This window comes from Pseudonaja textilis, chromosome 1 (assembly GCF_049901715.1).
Source record: "Pseudonaja textilis isolate UNSWEBS1 chromosome 1, rPseTex1.2, whole genome shotgun sequence".
NCBI classification, from domain to species: Eukaryota; Metazoa; Chordata; class Lepidosauria; order Squamata; family Elapidae; genus Pseudonaja; species Pseudonaja textilis.
The window spans coordinates 91,872,131-91,893,265 of record NC_141990.1 but is presented as its reverse complement, the minus strand read 5'-3'; the positions used below and the strand labels follow the sequence as shown (position 1 = coordinate 91,893,265).

General features: G+C 40.2%; 1 protein-coding gene across 1 annotated transcript in view; it reads left to right on the top strand.

The window, feature by feature from the left end:
- Positions 1-21,135, top strand: part of C1H6orf58 (chromosome 1 C6orf58 homolog) — a 33,081-nt gene that overhangs the window by 6,794 nt on the left and 5,152 nt on the right. The window contains exons 2-3 of the mRNA XM_026705404.2: positions 18,779-18,865; positions 20,338-20,522. Of these exons, the coding sequence (XP_026561189.1) occupies positions 18,779-18,865; positions 20,338-20,522 (272 nt within the window). The remainder of the gene's footprint in view (positions 1-18,778; positions 18,866-20,337; positions 20,523-21,135) is intronic.

Below are 21,135 nucleotides of genomic sequence, written 5' to 3'. Positions count from 1 at the left end.
CATTTAGACCATCTTTATAGGCTTCTATCAGGGCTCCCTGGGACCAGCCTCGGATATGGTACACCAGCTGTCTAAACTCTTGGGTGTAGTCAGCCACTGACCTTCTCCCCTGATTTATGGTTTTCATTCTGATCCTGGCCTTTCTCTCTGCCAGTGGGTCCTCAAATCTTGCTCGCAACGCAGTCATGAATAAGTTGTAATTCTGCAGTTGGGGAGAGTTATCATTATGCAAAGTCACCATCCATTCTGCCGCTATTCCCTCCAGGGCCCTGAGTGACACATCTCACTTTGTCTGCTTCAGAGCTGAACTCTCCCCCATATTCCTCCATGTAGCTCTAAACTTGTGCTAGGAAGAAACCCAAGTCTTTGGGATTTCCTCCAAATTTCACCTCTAATGGAGGCAGCTTGGGATCTATGCATCTTCTAGGGATCACACCTCCTGCTGGGGGCCCTGGGGCTGCATCCGGTTGCTGCGCTGGCGCTGGCTGAGCTATGGGGCAGCCTGGCTGTCTCTGGCTGAAGCTGCTCCCCCTTCCCCCTCATACCTTGGAGCGATGTGAGGCTGGCCAAAAGCTTCATTCAGGAGCTGCCTGGCTTGATCCAGCAAAAATTCTCTCCTTTCCTTCTCTTGCCATGGCTCATCTCTCCCACGCCGTCGGGTCATAGTGATTCCAGGGGAGGAGGCTCTTCGGGATCCCTCCAGCCAACACCCAACGACCATCTGAGCCTCTCAGCTGGAACTTCCTCCAGAGTAAGGTCGGCTAGCAATTTGGCTGCTGGCACCTCTGGTATCAGCAATGACTGCCCCCCCCCCACAGCTCCCAGGTCATCCTCATCACTAGCTGGAGATGACATGATGTAAAACCCCCTCGGAAGAAAACTGGATATTTTCTCCAGGTGGGCTGGTGAGGAGATTCAGAATAATGTCAGTCTGTGCTCCATTCAAAATCCAAGAAAGAAATACTTAAGACTCCATAGATTAGAGGAAAGAAATCTTTTACTGAAATTTGAAGTGGTAGCTACAGGTAGAATTTTGAATCTAAGGAATTAGGCATGCAGATCACATATACAAAGGGATGGAATTGTTCCCACCCCCCAAAGTTCAAAAGATTCTTCCAATTAGAAGTTCTGAATATGATCATGTGGGTATCTTCAGGTGGTGATGAGGCCTCTGTCCGTTGACCTTGACATATTTTGATAAAGATTCACAGCTGTGCAAAGGAAAGAAGGCTAAGCAAGGAAATAGAAACTTAAGAGCAGGAATTTATACTCCCCCCCCCCACTCCTCATTTATAAAACACAAGAATGTAACACCTCCAGCTCTCTTCCCAGACGCAACCCCTCCTCCCCCCGTTACTCATGGCAGCCGAAAGATGCAAAGCAGTAGAAAAGTAGAAAAGATCTTGAAGGCTGACAGTGTATTTAAGGGGAATATCTATAGCATATACAGTAAATAGAAATAAAAAAAGATGGGAAAAACAAAATACTCTAACAAAAAAAAAAATAGAAGATTTGGAAAATAGATAAATGGAAACTCTGGGGGATGAGCAAATTAGAAATGAGCTGGCATTAGCTAAGCATGAAATGAACATTTTAGACCAGGAGCACCTAATCAAGAAGCTACAATATACAAAACAAAATTATTTTGAGCCCGCAAATAAACCTGTTAGGTGGCTAGTATACAAATTGAAAAAAGAAAACCAAAAAAGAATGATATACCAATTAGAGGAAAAAAATGGAATAATAGAGACTTATTTGGGAAAAAAAGAAAGTAATTGTAAGAGAGTATTTTGAGAACTTATATAAGCAAGATACAGTCGATCTAAACAAAATAGAAGAATATTTGAAAGAAGGAGCTTTGCACCCCTACCAGAGGATAAAAAGGAGTTACTTAATAAAGAAATAACCTTAAGTGAATTAAAAGAGATGATTAAAAAACAAAAAAGCTATAAAGCCCCAGCCCCAGATGGATTCCCAAGTGAGTTATACAAAGAGATAGGAGAAATATTAAAAAAATGTGTTGCTAGAGATTTGCAATGAGGTACTACTGGAAGCTAAAATTCCAGAATCATAGAAGGAAGCTTATATAACACTGATCCCCAAACAGGGTGCAGATGCCAATCAAATAAAGAATTATAGACCAATATCCTTTCTAAATTCAGACTATAAAATTTTTATGACTGTAATGGTAGAAAGATTAAAGAAAGTGCTTAATGACAAAATTCACACTGATCAAAATGGATTCCTTCCCATGAGGCAGATTAGATATAATATGAGAACAATAATAGATATACTAGAATTTTATGAATTGCATCCAGGAAACCAAGTGGCCCTTGTTTTCTTGGATGTGCAAAGGGCCTTTGATAATCTAAATTGGGATTTTATGAAGCATCAAATTAACGATGAAATTTGGTGGTAATTTTGCAAAAATGCTAAATTCAATCTATGCCACGCAAAAGGCAAATGTATTGATAAATGGAGAAGCTACTAAACCATTCGAGATAAAGAATGGTGTCAGACAGGGATGCCCAATGTCACCCCTGGTTTTTATGACAATTCTAGAAACATTACTGGACAGAATTAGATCGAACAAAGAAATTAAGGGAACAAAAATTAAAAGTCAAGAGTATAACTTAAAAGCCTCCACGGACGATATGGTATTTGTCATAGAAGAACCAATAGATTTGGGACCAGTATTATTAAATGAAATATTTGGCAAGTTGGCAGGATTAAAAATTAATAAGGAAAAGACCAAAATGCTAGTTAAAAACCTAACAAACAGTAAACAAATAAACAAAAAACTAGAGGAAATGATGGGATTACAAACTGTGAACAAGACTAAATATTTAGGCATTTGGTTAAGACCTAGAACATCAACTTTGAGAGAGGACAACTATACCAAATTATTACAACAAATTGGAAAGGATTTGGAAAACTGGAACAAAATGCAATTTTCATTATTAGGTAGAATAGCAACGATTAATATGAATGTCCTACCCAAAATTTTATATTTATTTCAAACAATTCTGATATCATTGGACAATTTTTTTTTAAAGAATTGGAGAAAAATGTTATGAAATTTCCTTGGGCAGGGAAAAGAACGAGGATAAAAAACATCTATTTACAAGACAATAAAAGCAGGGGTAACTTTGGACTCCCTGCCTGGGAGAACTATTACAATGCGATGGCACTAGTGTGGATAAAGGATTGGATTAAATTGGGAAACAAAAGAATCCTAACACTTGAGGGCCTGATTTACAAATAGGATGGCACACATTTTTGTGGAACCCAAATAATAAAAATCATTCATATTTTTTCAGATATACTTTACATAAATCTTCGATTAAAATTTGGACAGATATTAGAAGGAACCATTACACTAAAATTCTGAGGTGGCTTTCAACAATGGAGGCGAGGTTCCTTCCTAACACAATGGACATTAGCAAAAAGCTCAAATGCTACCAAATTTTAGACAATGAGGGAAAATTTAAATCAATTCAAGAGTTAGAAACCCAAGAAATAGTTATTGACAAGTGGTCCTACTTTCAAATAAAAATGAGATATAATAAGGATGTAAAAGAATATGGATTTGAAATAAAAGATACTCAATTAGATAAAATACTCCTGGGTCCAGAGAAAAATATGATATCCAAATTGTATAATTACCTATTAGAATACGAATTGGCTGAGGAAATTGTGAAAGGACGAATGCCAGCCTGGGCAAAAAAATTCAGTTACAATATAGATTTGGATGACTAGGAGGAAATTTGGCAAAGGAATCTTACATTAACAAAATCAATACCATACAAGGAAAACTTATATAAAATGATATAGAGATGGCATCTGACACCCTCTAGATTAGTGAAAATATATCCAACAGCAAATATATCCAAAACATATCCAACAGCAATATATTTTCACTATCCAACAGTGAAAATATATCCACCATATCCAAGCTGGTGGAAATGTAAAGAGAAATTCGGTACTTATTTTCATCTTTGGTGGATATGCCCTGAGATTAAGAAATATTGCTCAAGGATAAAAATATGGACAGAAGAAATAATTGAATACAGACTGGAGTGGAAACCGGAACTATTCCCACTGGGAATGATTAAAGGGGACTTTTTTCTTAAAGTGAGATACCAGATCATCCACTTACTAACAGCAGTGCGAATTTCTTTAGCACAATATTGGAAAAGGCCTAGCGTACCACCGATACACATTAGTATTCAAAAAAGCTATGAATGAGCCGAAATGGAGAGCTCACGCTTAGATTAAAAAGGGAAGGAAGACTCAGCGTATTTTCTGGTTTGGGATAAATGGTACAGCTGGGTAGAGCGCAAGAAAAAGAGTGTATAGAATAAATCCAGGAAACATATGTATAGCCGTATATATTGAATGTATGAAAACAATGGTCTCATGCTTCTCTTCTAATACATAAACATTATGAAGGTTTCATTGATTAAATCATACAGTTATAATCCAATAGAAATAGTAGAGTAACATGTATTATATATTAATTAATATATAATCTATAAGAGATAATGAATACTTGCCAATTATTATTTATTATTGTTTATTATGAACCATCAAATCTATTGTCAAATGTAATAGAAAGAAATATGTTTATTGTTCTATTTACACAGTCTTTACTTCTGTATAATTGTATGTTTGTGTTTTTTTAAATTTTTGTAAATAAAGTTTATTTCGAAAATTAAAAGAAAAAAGAAAACAGTAGCTTCTATCATCACTTGTTTTTCCAATGCTCTTGGGCCCCAGTAAATGATTCATAGACATGATTAACCATTGATTTTCAGAATCGTCTCTGTGGGTTAGGAATCGGAGGTCCTGTTTTGATCTTGGAGTATTTCCAAATGATGGCAATCTTGGATAAATGAATAACTATAGGTATTTTAAGAATCTTATTGGGCACTCTTTATGAATATTTTTAATAGTGTCGTAAAAATATCCCAATAAAGAGGAATGCAGACAAACCACAAACAATAATTCTTGCTTTAAGAATCAGAGGTTTATTTCATGAGCAATTTGAAACATGAATAACCATCATAACAGGACTTACAGTAATAACCCATTGCAATGAGGTCCAGAGACAATAACTAGGTCCAACAAGGAATAGCTACAGCCAGTGGCACTGAACTCATCCCCAGACATTCTTTTCATATTTCTCTGCTCTCATTTCACAACTTACTTGCTTGCTCTTTCTTACTGAGAGTTTCCACATATCCCCATGTACATCTCAAACCACGATCCACCAGCTTCTTTCAGTTCCTTATTTCTTGTGGTTTCGCCCTTCTATGTCCAAATATATTTCTACTTTGCAAAATCATGTTTCACAATTAGCAAAGTCTCAGCAGGATTACAAGTAGTTCTGGTATATTTTGAAATCATCAACCATCTAAAACTTTGGTGGATGTCTCTTTATTCTGGGGCCTGCTATCATCCAAAGGCCTTATCGAATCTGATAGATCAATAGCCTATATTTCTGTTTCTCACAATACTCTCATTGTTGGCTAAAGGAATTGGCATTTTCTGATATGCCAAAGTTAAGTGTATTATAAACATCACATCTTATATCAATAAAATTATTTTTTTCAGGTATATCATTCAAATGTTGACTGCAGCTTATTTAAGAGACTGAAAAGAGCAAAATAAAAGTAGCTCTTCATTTGGAACTATAACCAGAAGAATTGGCAAGTTTTCAGTTTTAGCTAAACAATTTTCTCATTAACAATTATACTGGTTTCACATTCCAGCTCCTTGATCTCACCTCCTGTATCTACTCAATGAGGCTTTCAAACACCTGGCTTTCAGTTGCTAAACAATTTTCTCATTAACAATTATACTGGTTTCACATTCCAGCTCCTTGATCTCACCTCCTGTATCTAGTCAACGGGGCTTTGGAATGCCTGTGGCTTTCACTTGCTAAACAATTTTTTCAATAACAATTATACTGGTTTCACATTCCAGCTCCTTGATCTCACCTCCTGTATCTAGTCAATGGGGCTTTGGAACGCCTGGCTTTTAGTTGCTGCTTCTAAATCAGAGGAGGTATTCAGCAGGTTCTGACCAGTTCTGGACTTCAAAATTGATCTATAATGATACAATGGGCAGAATATTAATGGTAGAGGTGGTCATACAAAATAAAAACATGTGATTAGTGGGGATATATGCCCCTAATAAAAATCAGAACGAATTTTATAAAATCTTATATGAGAAATTGATAGAAATTGGTTACCCAAGAATTTGTATATTTGGAGATTACAATGCAATTACAAATAACACTCAAGACTATGCATGTGAACAAAAAACATCAAAAAAACGCCAAAACGGAATATGTTGCCCAAGAGATTTTTCAAGATGGCAGAAGAATTAGAATTAGTGAATGTATGGAGGAAGCTGAACCCAGAAGTGACTCAGTTCACTTTCTACTCTAACCCGCATAAATCATGGTCTATGATTTATGATATGGCATGGGTAAACAGTGACTTATTTAAGGAGATTCAGGATATAAAATTTTAACTAACATCTGGGCAGACCACAACCCATTACAGATAATTTGGAAAAATCGAACCCACAAGAAAAGCAGATGGACACTTAATTCGCAATTACTGAAAGAAAAAAGCTAGATCCACAAAATTAGGGAAGAATTAATTGGTTTCTTTAAATTTAATAGAAAACAGGATGCCTCATTGCAGAATCTCTGGGACACAACGAAGGTGTATTTAAGGGGAATATCTATAGCATATACAGTAAATAGAAATAAAAAAAGATGGGAAAAACAAAATACTCTAACAAAAAAAAAATAGAAGATTTGGAAAATAGATAAATGGAAACTCTGGGGGATGAGCAAATTAGAAATGAGCTGGCATTAGCTAAGCATGAAATGAACATTTTAGACCAGGAGCACCTAATCAAGAAGCTACAATATACAAAACAAAATTATTTTGAGCCCGCAAATAAACCTGTTAGGTGGCTAGTATACAAATTGAAAAAAGAAAACCAAAAAAGAATGATATACCAATTAGAGGAAAAAAATGGAATAATAGAGACTTATTTGGGAAAAAAAGAAAGTAATTGTAAGAGAGTATTTTGAGAACTTATATAAGCAAGATACAGTCGATCTAAACAAAATAGAAGAATATTTGAAAGAAGGAGCTTTGCACCCCTACCAGAGGATAAAAAGGAGTTACTTAATAAAGAAATAACCTTAAGTGAATTAAAAGAGATGATTAAAAAACAAAAAAGCTATAAAGCCCCAGCCCCAGATGGATTCCCAAGTGAGTTATACAAAGAGATAGGAGAAATATTAAAAAAATGTGTTGCTAGAGATTTGCAATGCGGTACTACTGGAAGCTAAAATTCCAGAATCATAGAAGGAAGCTTATATAACACTGATCCCCAAACAGGGTGCAGATGCCAATCAAGTAAAGAATTATAGACCAATATCCCTTCTAAATTCAGACTATAAAATTTTTATGACTGTAATGGTAGAAAGATTAAAGAAAGTGCTTAATGACAAAATTCACACTGATCAAAATGGATTCCTTCCCATGAGGCAGATTAGATATAATATGAGAACAATAATAGATATACTAGAATTTATGAATTGCATCCAGGAAACCAAGTGGCCCTTGTTTTCTTGGATGTGCAAAGGGCCTTTGATAATCTAAATTGGGATTTTATGAAGCATCAAATTAACTTGATGAAATTTGGTGATAATTTTGCAAAAATGCTAAATTCAATCTATGCCACGCAAAAGGCAAATGTATTGATAAATGGAGAAGCTACTAAACCATTCGAGATAAAGAATGGTGTCAGACAGGGATGCCCAATGTCACCCCTGATTTTTATGACAATTCTAGAAACATTACTGGACAGAATTAAATCGAACAAAGAAATTAAGGGAACAAAAATTAAAAGTCAAGAGTATAACTTAAAAGCCTCCACGGATGATATGGTATTTGTCATAGAAGAACCAATAGATTTGGGACCAGTATTATTAAATGAAATATTTGGCAAGTTGGCAGGATTAAAAATTAATAAGGAAAAGACCAAAATGCTAGTTAAAAACCTAACAAACAGTAAACAAATAAACAAAAAACTAGAGGAAATGATGGGATTACAAATTGTGAACAAGACTAAATATTTAGGCATTTGGTTAAGACCTAGAACATCAACTTTGAGAGAGGACAACTATACCAAATTCTTACAACAAATTGGAAAGGATTTGGAAAACTGGAACAAAATGCAATTTTCATTATTAGGTAGAATAGCAACGATTAATCTGAATGTCCTACCCAAAATTTTATATTTATTTCAAACAATTCTGATATCATTGGTCAGATTTTTTTTTAAAGAATTGGACAAAATTGTTATGAAATTTATTTGGGCAGGGAAAAGAACATGGATAAAAAACATCTATTTACAAGACAATAAAAGCAGGGGCGGCTTTGGACTCCCTGCCTGGGAGAACTATTACAAAGCGATGGCACTAGTGTGGATAAAGGATTGGATTAAATTGGGAAACAAAAGAATCCTAACACTTGAGGGCCTGATTTACAAATAGGATGGCACACATTTTTGTGGAACCCAAATAATAAAAATCATTCATATTTTTCCAGATACACTTTACATAAATCTTTGATTAAAATTTGGACAGATATTAGAAGGAACCATTACACTAAAATTCTGAGGTAGCTTTCAACAATGGAGGCGAGGTTCCATCCTAACACAATGGACTAGCAAAAAGCTCAAATGCTACCAAATTTTAGACAACGAGGGGAAACTTAAATCGATTCCAGAGTTAGAAACCCAAGAAATAGTTATTGACAAGTGGTCCTACTTTCAAATAAAAATGAGATATAATAAGGATGTAAAAGAATATGGATTTGAAATAAAAGATACTCAATTAGATAAAATACTCGTGGGTCCAGAGAAAAATATGATATCCAAATTGTATAATTACCTATTAGAATACGAATTGGCTGAGGAAATTGTGAAAGGACGAATGCTAGCCTGGGCAAAAAAATTCAGTTACAATATAGATTTGGATGACTAGGAGGAAATTTGGCAAAGGAATCTTACATTAACAAAATCAATACCATACAAGGAAAACTTATATAAAATGATATAGAGATGGCATCTGACACCCTCTAGATTAGTGAAAATATATCCAACAGCAAATCCAAGCTGGAAATGTAAAGAGAAATCGGTACTTATTTTCAACTTTGGTGGACATGCCCTGAGATTAAGAAATATTGCTCAAGCATAAAAATACGGACAGAAGAAATAATTGAATACAGATTGGAGTGGAAACCGGACCTATTCCCCCTGGGAATGATTAAAGTGGACTATTTTCTTAAAGTGAGATACCAGATCATCCACTTACTAACAGCGGTGCGAATTTCTTTAGCACAATATTGGAAAAGGCCTAGCGTACCACCGATACATATTAGTATTCAAAAAAAGCTATGAATGAGCCGAAATGGAGAGCTCACGGTTAGATTAAAAAGGGAAGGAAGACTCAGCGTATTTTCTGGTTTGGGATAAATGGTACAGCTGGGTAGAGCGCAAGAAAAAGAGTGTATAGAATAAATCCAGGAAACATATGTATAGCCGTATATATTGAATGTATGAAAACAATGGTCTCATGCTTCTCTTCTAATACATAAACATTATGAAGGTTTCATTGATTAAATAATACAGTTATAATCCAATAGAAATAGTAGAGTAACATGTATTATATATTAATTAATATATAATCTATAAGAGATAATGAATACTTGCCAATTATTATTTATTATTGTTTATTATGAACCATCAAATCTATTGTCAAATGTAATAGAAAGAAATATGTTTATTGTTCTATTTACACAGTCTTTACTTCTGTATAATTGTATGTTTGTGTTTTTTTAAATTTTTGTAAATAAAGTTTATTTCGAAAATTAAAAGAAAAAAGAAAACAGTAGCTTCTATCATCACTTGCTTTAGTTTTTCCGATGCTCTTGGGCCCCAGTAAATGATTCATAGACATGATTAACCATTGATTTTCAGAATTGTCTGTGTGGGTTAGGAATGGGAGGTCCTGTTTTGATCTTGGAGTATTTCCAAATGATGGCAATCTTGGATAAATGAATAACTATATGTATTTTAAGAATCTTATCAGGCACTCTTTATGAATATTTTTAATAGTGTCGTAAAAATATCCCAATAAAGAGGAATGCAGACAAACCACAAACAATAATTCTTGCTTTAAGAGTCAGTGGTTTATTTCATGAGCAATTTGAAACATGAATAACCATCATAACAGGACTTACAGTAATAACCCATTGCAATGAGGTCCAGAGACAATAACTAGGTCTAACAAGGAATAGCTACAGCCAGTGGTACTGAACTTATACACAGACATTCTTTTCATATTTTTCTGCTCTCATTTCACAACTTACTTGCTTGCTCTTTCCTACTGAGAGTTTCCACATATCCCCATGTACATCTCAAACCACGATCCACCAGCTTCTTTCAGTTCCTTATTTCTTGTGGTTTCGCCCTTCTATGTCCAAATATATTTATACTTTGCAAAATCATGTTTCACAATTAGCAACAGCTCAGCAGGATTACAAGTACTTCTGGTATATCTTGAAATCATCAACCAGCTAAAACTTTGGTGGATGTCTCTTTATTCTGGGGCCTGCTATCATCCAAAGGCCTTACCGAATCTGATAGATCAATAGCCTATATTTCTGTTTCTCACAATAATCTCATTGTTGGCTAAAGGAATTGGCATTTTTTGATATGCCAAAGTTAAGTGTATTATAAACATCACATCTTATTTCAATAAAATTATTTTTTCAGGTATATCATTCAAATGTTGACTGCAGCTTATTTAAGAGACTGAAAAGAGCAAAATAAAAGTAGCTCTTAATTTGGAACTATAACCAGAAGAATTGGCAAGTTTTCAGTTTTAGCTAAACAATTTTTTCGTTAACAATTATAGTGGTTTCACATTCCAGCTCCTTGATCTCACCTCCTGTATCTAGTCAATGGGGCTTTGGAACGCCTGTGGATTTCACTTGCTGCTTCTAAATCAGAGGTGGTATTCAGCAGGTTCTGACCAGTTCTGGACAATCGGTAGCAGAAATTTTGAGTATTTCAGAGAACTGGCAAATGGCACCTCTGACTGGAGATTTTACTGTATCCTTCCACTGCCACATCCACCAAGCCACGCCCACGGAACTGGTAGTAAAAAAAATTGAATCCCACCACTGTTCTAAATGCTGAATTGGTCTGTAGTTAGGCCTCCCTCATTTGCAATTTAATCATCAATTGGAGGGCCAACCTTGCATGTATTACTAAAAGCCGGCTGGGTCAGAAATGGGAGGTGTGCCCTTTCAGAAATATGCCCAGCTGAGCTTTGGATGTGTTATTAGCTGAGACACTGGGATAGGAATAGAAATGTGGTAATCGTCATCTGGAAATGTCTACAGACTAGCAGAAGCGAGATCCCGTTTTGTTCAGTTGTATTCTAGGTATTAAATCTCTCTAACTTAACTCTTTGACTCCATTTCTGGGTTGGCAGTGGAGTGTCCTAGACTTATACTATTGAGGGACTTCAGCCTGCCTTCTCAAGGAGTGGGATCTGAGATGGTTCAGGAGTTCATGGCCATGATGATAGTTGTGGACCCTATTCTTGCCAGAGCAGTAGCAATGTGCTGTGAAATTAGGGAAGTTCTCAGTCTTTCTCTTGTCCCTTTCAGTCAGGATTCAGACCTGGGTATGAGATGGAAACAGCATTGGTCCCACCTTTAGATGATCTCTGATGAGAGTGATATGGGGGTTGTGAATCCACCCTTGTCCTACTGGTCCTCTCTATAGCTTTCAATACTATCTGTGTCATGCTAGTATACTTCCTTTCTCCTAGATTGGTTCCTGTTTGTGGTAATTGGGGAGATGAGATCCTCTTTTCCACTCTTTTCCACTCCTATTCAATATCTACATGAGGCCATTAGGTGAGATAATCTAGTGTCATGCAGTGAGATATCATCATTATATGGATCTCTGCCTCTGGAAAATTGAGGTGTTAAGTTCGGAAAGGAGGGAGGCCACACCAGAGCTTCAGTTATAACACACTTTATTCGTGGGAATAAAGGGGGCTGTCGCGTCTGCAGCTAACAGCAGACCTACCAGCGAACAGCAGCTGGCTCAACCTAGCAGCCGGCTTTTATAGCCGACTGTCGAAGGGAGCCAGCCAATGGGGACTAAGAACGCCCCCGCAGGAATTGCGGACCTGATGGGGAACTGGTGTCAGCCCCAAGGGCATAACACCCCTTTCCCCCCAGATATGAACATGAGTAGTCTTTAAGGTATGAAGGCGGTTTGTGTTGCCGCTCTGATCGTCTTAGTTCAGGTGTAGGAACGGGTGGCACAGAGTTCGGGACAGCGGGGATTTGGTCCCTAGGTAGCTGTCCAGCCACCCGACCTTGCTCGCCGGTCGCCGGCCGGGTTGTCGAGTTGCTTCGGTCTCCCGGTGCGGTAGAGGAACTGCTGGGGATGGTTGCTGGTTCTGTAGGATGGTCACGGTCAGCCGTCTGCTCCCTCGGTTCGGTTGGTGGAGGCAGGTTACTCTGAGTGTCCCAGCTAGGTGCCGGATGCGGTGCCTGGAATGTTGCTGTGGCCTCTGGGTCGGTGGTGGCGTGCTCGTTCTGCCGGCTCCTCAACTGATCCAGGTGTCTCCGCCAAATGCGCCCGTCTTCTAACTGGACATGGTACGACCTGGGCCCCGTGATGGCCACAATCCTGCCAGGTACCCACAACGGGTCTCCCACGTAATTTCTGGTGAAGACTTGATCCTGTAAGACAAAACTCCTGACCCTACTGTTAGACCCAATGGGTGTGTCTGGGCAATAGTGAGGGTGCAGCCTGTCTAGTATTGCCTTAAGCGTCTGCCCATCAGTAGCTCTGCCGGTGACTTGTTTGTGACCGTGCACGGGGTCGAGTGTTGGCTTATAAGGAATCTAGAGAGTCTGGAATGCCAGTCATCTTGGGTGAACCTGGCGAGGGCCTCTTTGGTTGTTCTGACTGCTCTTTCAGCCAACCCATTGCTCGAGGGGTGAAAGGGAGCCGTTAGGATGTGCCGGATGCCTAGGTTGGCGACATACCGGCTGAAGTCTGTGGACGTAAATTGAGGACCGTTATCCGACACAATAATGTCCGGGAGACCGTGTGTGATGAACAAACGAGTCAGTGCTTGGGCGATTGCTCGTGTGGTGGTTGAGAGTAGGAGTGCCACATCGATCCATTTAGAAAATGAGTCTACTACTATTAGGAATGTCTTGCCATGGAATGGGCCAGCCAGGTCAACATGTAGACAAGACCATGGTGCGTTGGCGCTTTCCCATTTGGTGGGAGGGGTTACTGGGGGTGCTGGCCGGGATTCTTGACAGGGACGGCAGGAGCTTACCCATTTTGCAATTTCGTCGTCCATGCCCGGCCACCATACATAGCTCCGTGCCAACGCCTTCATTCGTACAATGCCGGGGTGCCCCTCGTGTAATGCCTTCAGGACGGGTCTGCGTAGTGATTCTGGAATGACAACTCTGGTCCCCCATAGCAGACAACCCTGTAAACTGGAAAGTTCCTGTTGGCGGACTTTAAAGGGTGAAAATTCGTTAGAAGGGTTACTACCCGGCCACCCCCTCCGTACCCAGTCCAGGACCTGGGCGATCAGTCTGTCCTTCCTGGATTGGAAGGCAATGTCTCTCGCAGTGACTGGAATTCTGAACTCACTGGTGTCAAAGATGGTGTGGACTGGGGCCGGATCTTCCATGGGCGTTGGTAGCGGGCACCGGCTGAGGGCGTCTGCATGGCTGAGATTTTTTCCTGGACGGTGAACTAACTTGTATGAATACGCTGCCAGGAATAAGGTCCATCTTGTCATTCGGGGAGACAAGACTTGTGGTGTTTGCTTCTCTCCGGAGAGAAGTCCCAGCAACGGTTTGTGATCCGTAACCAGTTCGAAGTTGTGCCCAAACAGAAACTCATGAAATTTTTTAACAGCGGCTACGGCAGCTAGGGCCTCTTTGTCGATTTGGCTATAGTTGTGTTCTGTCATTGAAAATGTTCTAGAGAAGAACGCAATGGGGGCTTCGGACCCGTTGGGTAGTCTATGACTTAATACAGCCCCAATCCCGAAAGGTGAGGCATCTGCTGCCAAAACTAGCGGTAGGTTCTGGTTGAATTGGATCAGTACAGCGTCTGAAGTGAGGAGTGACTTGACTGCCCTGAAGGCGTATTCCTCTTTGGGTCCCCAGTGCCATGGAACATTTTTATCTAAGAGTCTATGCAGTGGTTCTGCCACTGATGCCTTGTGCGGCAGGAATGATGCATAGAAATTCAGCAGGCCTAGGAAGGCTTGTAGTTCTGGTTTGGACGACGGTGTGGGTGCCTCGTGAATGGCTTTAACCTTTGATTCTACCGGGTGGATGCCAGAGGCGTCTATTCGGTACCCGAGAAAGTCCACCTGCTTAGTGGCTATGGTGCATTTTTTTTTTTTTAGTTTGAGGCCATGCTGTCTGAATCTGTCCAACACCCCTCTAACTCTGAGGAAAAGCTGTGTTCTGTCCCGGGCGGAAACCAAGATGTCATCAAAGTACGGAACCATGTCAGGGAGGCCCTGTAGGATCCGTTCCATTAACGACTGGAATATGCCCGGGGCGACACTCACACCAAATTGGAGGCGCTTGCATCGGAAGGCCCCTCTGTGGGTAACAATGGTTTGCAATTCGGCCGTTTGGTTGTCCACAGGAAACTGTTGGTAAGCCTGTGACATATCCAATTTGGCGAATATCGTTCCGGGTTCGAATGTGTGCAGTAAATGCTGGATTACTGGCACTGGGTATGCGCTAGTCTGTAAATAGCGATTTATTGTGGTCTTGTAGTCTGAACACATCCTTATACTACCATCTTTTTTGAGGGGTGTGACAATAGGTGTCTCCCACTTAGCAAAATCCGTGGGTTTGATTACCCCTTGTTTTAATAATTTGTCTAGTTCCGCATCCAGCTTGGAACGCAGAGCGAATGGCACTCTCCGCGGTTTCAAGCGGATGGGAACTGCCTGGGGGTCCACTGAGAAGGAAATAGGTGTGCCCTTGTAGCACCCTAATTCATAGCTGAAAACGTCAGCGTAATCAGAGAACAGTGAGTCGGTGTCAGAGGACGAGACAGCATGAACCCCCGTTAAGTTAAGGCCAAGAGAGGGGAACCAATCCAACCCCAAAAGACTAGGAAGGGCACCATCAACTACCACTAATGGCAGGTGGCCTTTAAAGGTTCTGAATTTGACTAGGAACTTGCCTGTTCCGATTACTGGAATGTTCTTCCCTTGGTAGTCTCGTAAGGATAGGCGACTCTTCTGCAGCTGTTTCCTGGACAGGCTGGGACGTATTTTCTTGAGCATGCTCCATGAAATAATCGAGAGCGCTGACCCGGTATCGACCTCCATTAGGCAGGGTCTACCTTATAAATGAATGGAGAGTTTAATTTTATTGGGTGTTAAGAAGGTATGGTTAGCTTGATAGCATGTAAAACAATTTTCTACTTGCCTGGATGGCCCCGAGGGGGCGTAAGATGGTGGCTTTTGTGGAGCCACATGCGCTGCCTGGCACACCCTAGCGATGTGTCCTCTTCTGCTGCAGTTGTTGCAGGTGGCACTTTTGAACCTGCACGTTGCTCTGGCATGGGGACCCCCACAGGAGAGGCACAGCGGGGTGTGCCTAGGTACGTTGCCTTCTCTCGGTCTAGTTCCTACCTGTGGCTGCTTGAATGGTTTGAGACGGTGCACCTCAGATTGCTCGATGGGCTCTTCTTCGTTCACTGCCTCCTCAGAATGTACAGTGACTGGATTACCTTTGGGGGTGCTTCCCTGTATTTCAGCCGCTGACTGTATTGCCAATTCTGCAGCCAGGGCTTCCTCGATGGCTTGTGCGAGGTTGAGGTCCTTCCTTGCCAACAACCGCCTCTGTAGTCTTGTATCCTTGACTCCGCAGACAAGTTGGTCCAGGAGCATGTCATCAAGGTAGCCTTTAAATTCACAGTGCAGGGCTGCGGTTCTGAGGGCTGCCATATATTGGTTTATGGTTTCTCCCTCCGCTTTCTTCCTCATGCGAAAGGCGAAGCGTCTCGCGATCTGTGATGGTTTCGGCGAATAATGATTGGAGAGGGTCTCCAGTAGCTCAGACCATGGGACATTCTTGAGTTCTCTTGGGGCGAACAGTGCTGTTGCCGTGTCAAATACGGTGGCCCCACAGTAGCTCAGGAAGAAGGACTTCTTTTTGTTGTCTGTAGCGTCAGCCAGACCCACAGCATCAATATAATGGTTAAACCGGTTTTTATAAGAGTCCCATTTATCTTCGTCTGGTTTAAATGGCTGGAACGCCGGATTCGCATTCATGACTGGTTCAGCTTGTGGCAGGTAAAACAAGTCTCACTGGGAATACAGGCCCTGGGAAAGGTAGCAGCTACAGTTTGTAGTGCTGTTAAACAAGTGTTCAGCTTCTGAGTTCTCTCTGGGTTGTACAGGTAGCAGCTGCGCTCGCAGTGCAATTTCGGACTGGTGATTCAGCTCGTGGAATCTCTCTGGGTTTTCTCGCTCTCTGCAGCCCTTGGCGGCTGGGAACAGATGCTATAACTGACGTCTGTTTGAAATTCGCGCCCTTACAAGGGCGAGGCGGCGATGCTGCAGCTGCGCGCTGACAGCGATTTGAATTTCGCGCCTAGATTTAGCGGTCGTGAGCGTCGCGCTGGAGCTTCGCTACACGCAATTCTGGCAATTTTGCTGTTGGGCGGCTGAGGCTCTCAGCGCCCACTCTCTTGTAGCTAGTTTGTGTTCTTGAGCGGCTACACGCTCCGCTTCGATTCCTTTTCAAATGGCTGACCGAGCTCTCAACATCGCGGCTACGGTTCAGCGCTTCAGTTCGTGATTTTCAGCTCTTGTATAGCTGCTGGTTGGCCGCATCCCACCTTCGTCGCCAATGTTAAGTTCGGAAAGGAGGGAGGCCACACCAGAGCTTCAGTCATAACACACTTTATTCGTGGGAATAAAGGGGGCTGTTGCGTCTGCAGCTAACAGCAGAGCTACCAGCGAACAGCAGCTGGCTCAACCTAGCAGCCGGCTTTTATAGCCGACTGTCGAAGGGAGCCAGCCAATGGGGACTAAGAACGCCCCCGCAGGAATTGCGGACCTGATGGGGAACTGGTGTCAGCCCCAAGGACATAACATGAGGAATGCTATAGGCTAGCCTTTTTGGGTTCCTGTGCCAAAAATTGAGAGTGCGCCAGCACACCCGTACTCACGTGAATTCAATGTGCGCTCCCCTCCCTGCGCATGCATGCACAACCCCCACTCCTACCCTCTTACCTGCAATGCACCTTGCAACTGATTTTTCAGCTGGTTTGAGGCCTTTTTCGGTTTCCCATAGGCTTGGAAAAAGCCCACGCAAGGCTTCTCAGGCTGAATTATAGGCCCATTTCGTCACTTTCATTATTACAGGAAGTGATGAAATGAGCCTATAATTTAGCCTGAGAAGGCTGCAAGAGGCTTTTTCCAAGCCTCTGGGAGGCGAAAAAGGCCTCAAACCAACCAAAAGAAAATCAGCTGTGAGGCGCAGGCATGAACAGTGAGGTCAGTTTGCCTGAGCCTTGCGTGCCAGCACAAATGGTTCTGCGTGCCACTTGCGGCACATGTGCCATAGGTTTTCTATCACGGCTATAGATGTCTCATCCCAATGTCTGGAGGCTGTGAGGGTATAGATGGGGAAAAACAGGCTACAGATGAACTCTGGTGAGACTGAGTGGCTTTGGGTTTTGGGCCTACCATTTTTAGGACTGTGTCATCTTTGGTGTTGGATGAGATTGTACTGCCCAAACAGACTCAGTGCATAACTTTGAGTCCTCCTGCACAAATAGCAAGTGGCCAATTGTGATTAGAAGGACCTTTACAAAGCTTCATATTGTGCACCAGTTGCCCCCATTCCTAGATGGAGGGGGGCTTTGTTCATGGTCTCTCATGCCCTACTCACCTACTGGACTACTGTAATATGCTGTACATAGGGCTACCCTTGAAGAGTATCCAGAAGCCTCAACTGGTACAAAAGGCAGCAGTTCAGGGAATGATATGTGCCTCTAGAACAGCACATATTATGTATTCCATGACCTACATTGTTTGCCAGTCTGCTTCAAATTCCAGATCCAATTCAAAGTGCTTTAAAGCCCTTCATGATATAGAGCCAGGTTACTTGAGGGATCTGCCTATCCCATCAGATCCAGCAGAAGAGGTTTGGTACAGGTACCACCTGCTAAGGAGCTACACCTGGTAGACATCTGCCTTATGGAATATCCTCCCCTCTGAAGTGAGACTGCATCTATCCTTGTTCATTTGCCATAAGTGTCTCAAAATCTGGTTATATCATCAGACTGGTGGTCCCAGGAGACTGGTGAGGTACAGAGATGGTTTCATCAGTCGCCCTCTCTTAGCCTTCAATTGAAATATAAGTTTTTTTAAAAATTAGAAATTGTGTTCTATATAGTTTCTTATATAACTCCAAAATCACGTTTTTGTGAAAAGGATGGAAATATAAATCGGATGAACAAACAAATAAATAAAAAACAGTATATTTTTAATGAACAAATAAATAAATAAAAACTACAATACTTTTTTTTCTCATCCAAAAAGGCTGTGCAATATTAGTGTTTCATTTTCTTCTAGGCAGATTAGCAGATCCTTTAAATTCAACAGGGTGTGGCCATAAGGAAGGAGACAGTCTATGCATATCTGAATTCAGCTGGTGGGCTTGTAAGTATGTATTCTTGTTGGAAATTATTTATTTTTATACTTAATGGAGAAAGCTCCTAACTCAATTGCACTCAAAATATGAATTCTTCAATTGTATCAATGTCTTATAAAAATGATAAGATTTGCCAAGTGCTAAAATTTTCACCATGAGAACTACCAAACCTTACAGCAGAGTTCTCCAAACTTGGCAACTTTAAGACTTATGGACCCAAAATTCTCTAGCCAGCATGCCTGGCTGAGAAATTCTGGAAGTTGAAATCCACTAGACTTAAAGTTGCCAAATATGGAGACCTCTGTCTTAACAAATTGATCAATAAAAATCCTTCTACCACAAGTTTTCAGAGCCTGAAATGACTGTGCATGGACAGATGGACTGTCGACACATATGCTAACTGTTTGTATAGAAGTATTTTGTTCAAAGAAGTAACTTCCCATTTCCACATTTCATTTTTGCAGGATCATTGCATCAATTATCATATTCTTCTGCAAGTTTGTGTGGCCTCCTAAACAGTCACACACAGAATAATATTGTAGAAGTATTTTCACTAATAACTCTGTTATATGTTCGACTTCCCCTATGGAACATTTTCTCAAATACCAGAATGATGGAAATGAAAATAGACAAAGGGTGATATATATAAAATAAAGTGGGAAAGCCAGGAAAAAAGAAACAAATTTCAGAACAAATAAAATATTGATAAAAATATCTAACATGACTGATTTTAAAATATGTCTTATCTCATAGTTCCATGGGAATAGCCCAGAAGGTACATCTCATAGTCACGTAATTATCTCCAAGCAAGACTGATACAAAAAAGGAATTGCAGTCATGTTTAATAATTAATATTGACTTGTGATATGAATTCCACTTAGTGATTAGTCTTCAATGACATTAGAGTTGCGCACAAATGCATATCATAACTAAAGATAACTGAAAAAGGCTTATGAGATTTTAATTAAAATTTAATAAACTCTCAACATTCTACCAATTAAAGTTAATCAGATATTATGTTGTCTTATTATTCTGATATCAGTTATATATATTTTTTTATTTGATTTCTTTGTTGTCCAGAAAAATTCCCACTGTGTAAATCAGGCCATACCACAATGCTGGGGGAGCATTCCCCTAGCAATATATTTGAGCAAATAGGGATTTGGTTTAAGCCTGCACAGGTAGGCCTTGTTTAGAGACTCATTTAGTTCATAGCTATGATCCTAATGAAAAAATAACTTTCTTATCAGTCCTCACGTTTATGATGATTTTGCAGGTCTGTAAAGCAAAGAACAGCTGAAGTAAGAACATCGGCCCAGTCACTGTTTTGCTTAACAACTATTTCACTTAGTGACCAAGTTGCTGGTCCCAATTATAGTAGCTAAATGAAGACTACTTGTATTTTTTCCATTAAGCTTATTTTGCTTTGACTAATATTTTTAACCTGCTAAACTATGCATACTTTTTAAAATTGCCCTAGGTATGAATTACTACTTGGCAGCTATTCCCTTTCTTGGGGCACTGGATAGTGGCTTGTTTGAAGAGGTACAAAATGAGATAGAATTAATTCCACCAGACAAGCAAAGAGCACATTTCTGCCTTAGCATTGCTGAATGTAATACCCAAGTGCCAAAAGTCATGTCTGCCTGGAGGGATTTCTTCAAGGTATACCTGTTGATTGTTTTTAGAACTATATGGATATCTTCTTAGTATATACTTCTTCTTCCCTATATCATCCATGCAAGTACTGTATACATCATTGGGGTGGGGTGGGGAACCTTCTAATTTTAAGGGAAAAGCTGTTTTTTCTTCATATTTGGTGGCAAAAGTAGATGTCTATATATGAATTAACCTTTGAGTACAGTGATGTACCAGGTTTTACATCTTGAAGGCCAGAGGTCAAGACAAAGGAATGGCCTAGTTTAAGACAAAGCCTTTTGGAGTTGTTTGGGTCTGCTAATCCTAATGAAGTAGACAAGTCCTTGAAGCTGTGAGTTAAACCACCTATGCTTTAGATTTGTTTCTTTCCTGATTGGTTAAAACTTTCCAAAAGAGGATGTGTGGTTAAGTCCATGAAGTGATTAATGCTTCCTTGAAGACATTTACCTCTTTTTAAGAAGTTGTTCCTGCTTGCAATAGAACCGAACAATTGTTGACTAGTTTCAAGCCTTCCTTTTTTTAAAAGAGGAGGTTGTTGAGAGATTGGTCAGCTGAAACTCCAGAGGGCTCTGAAGAGGAAAAAAAAATGCTGACATTTGTAAACTGCTCAGAGATTGCT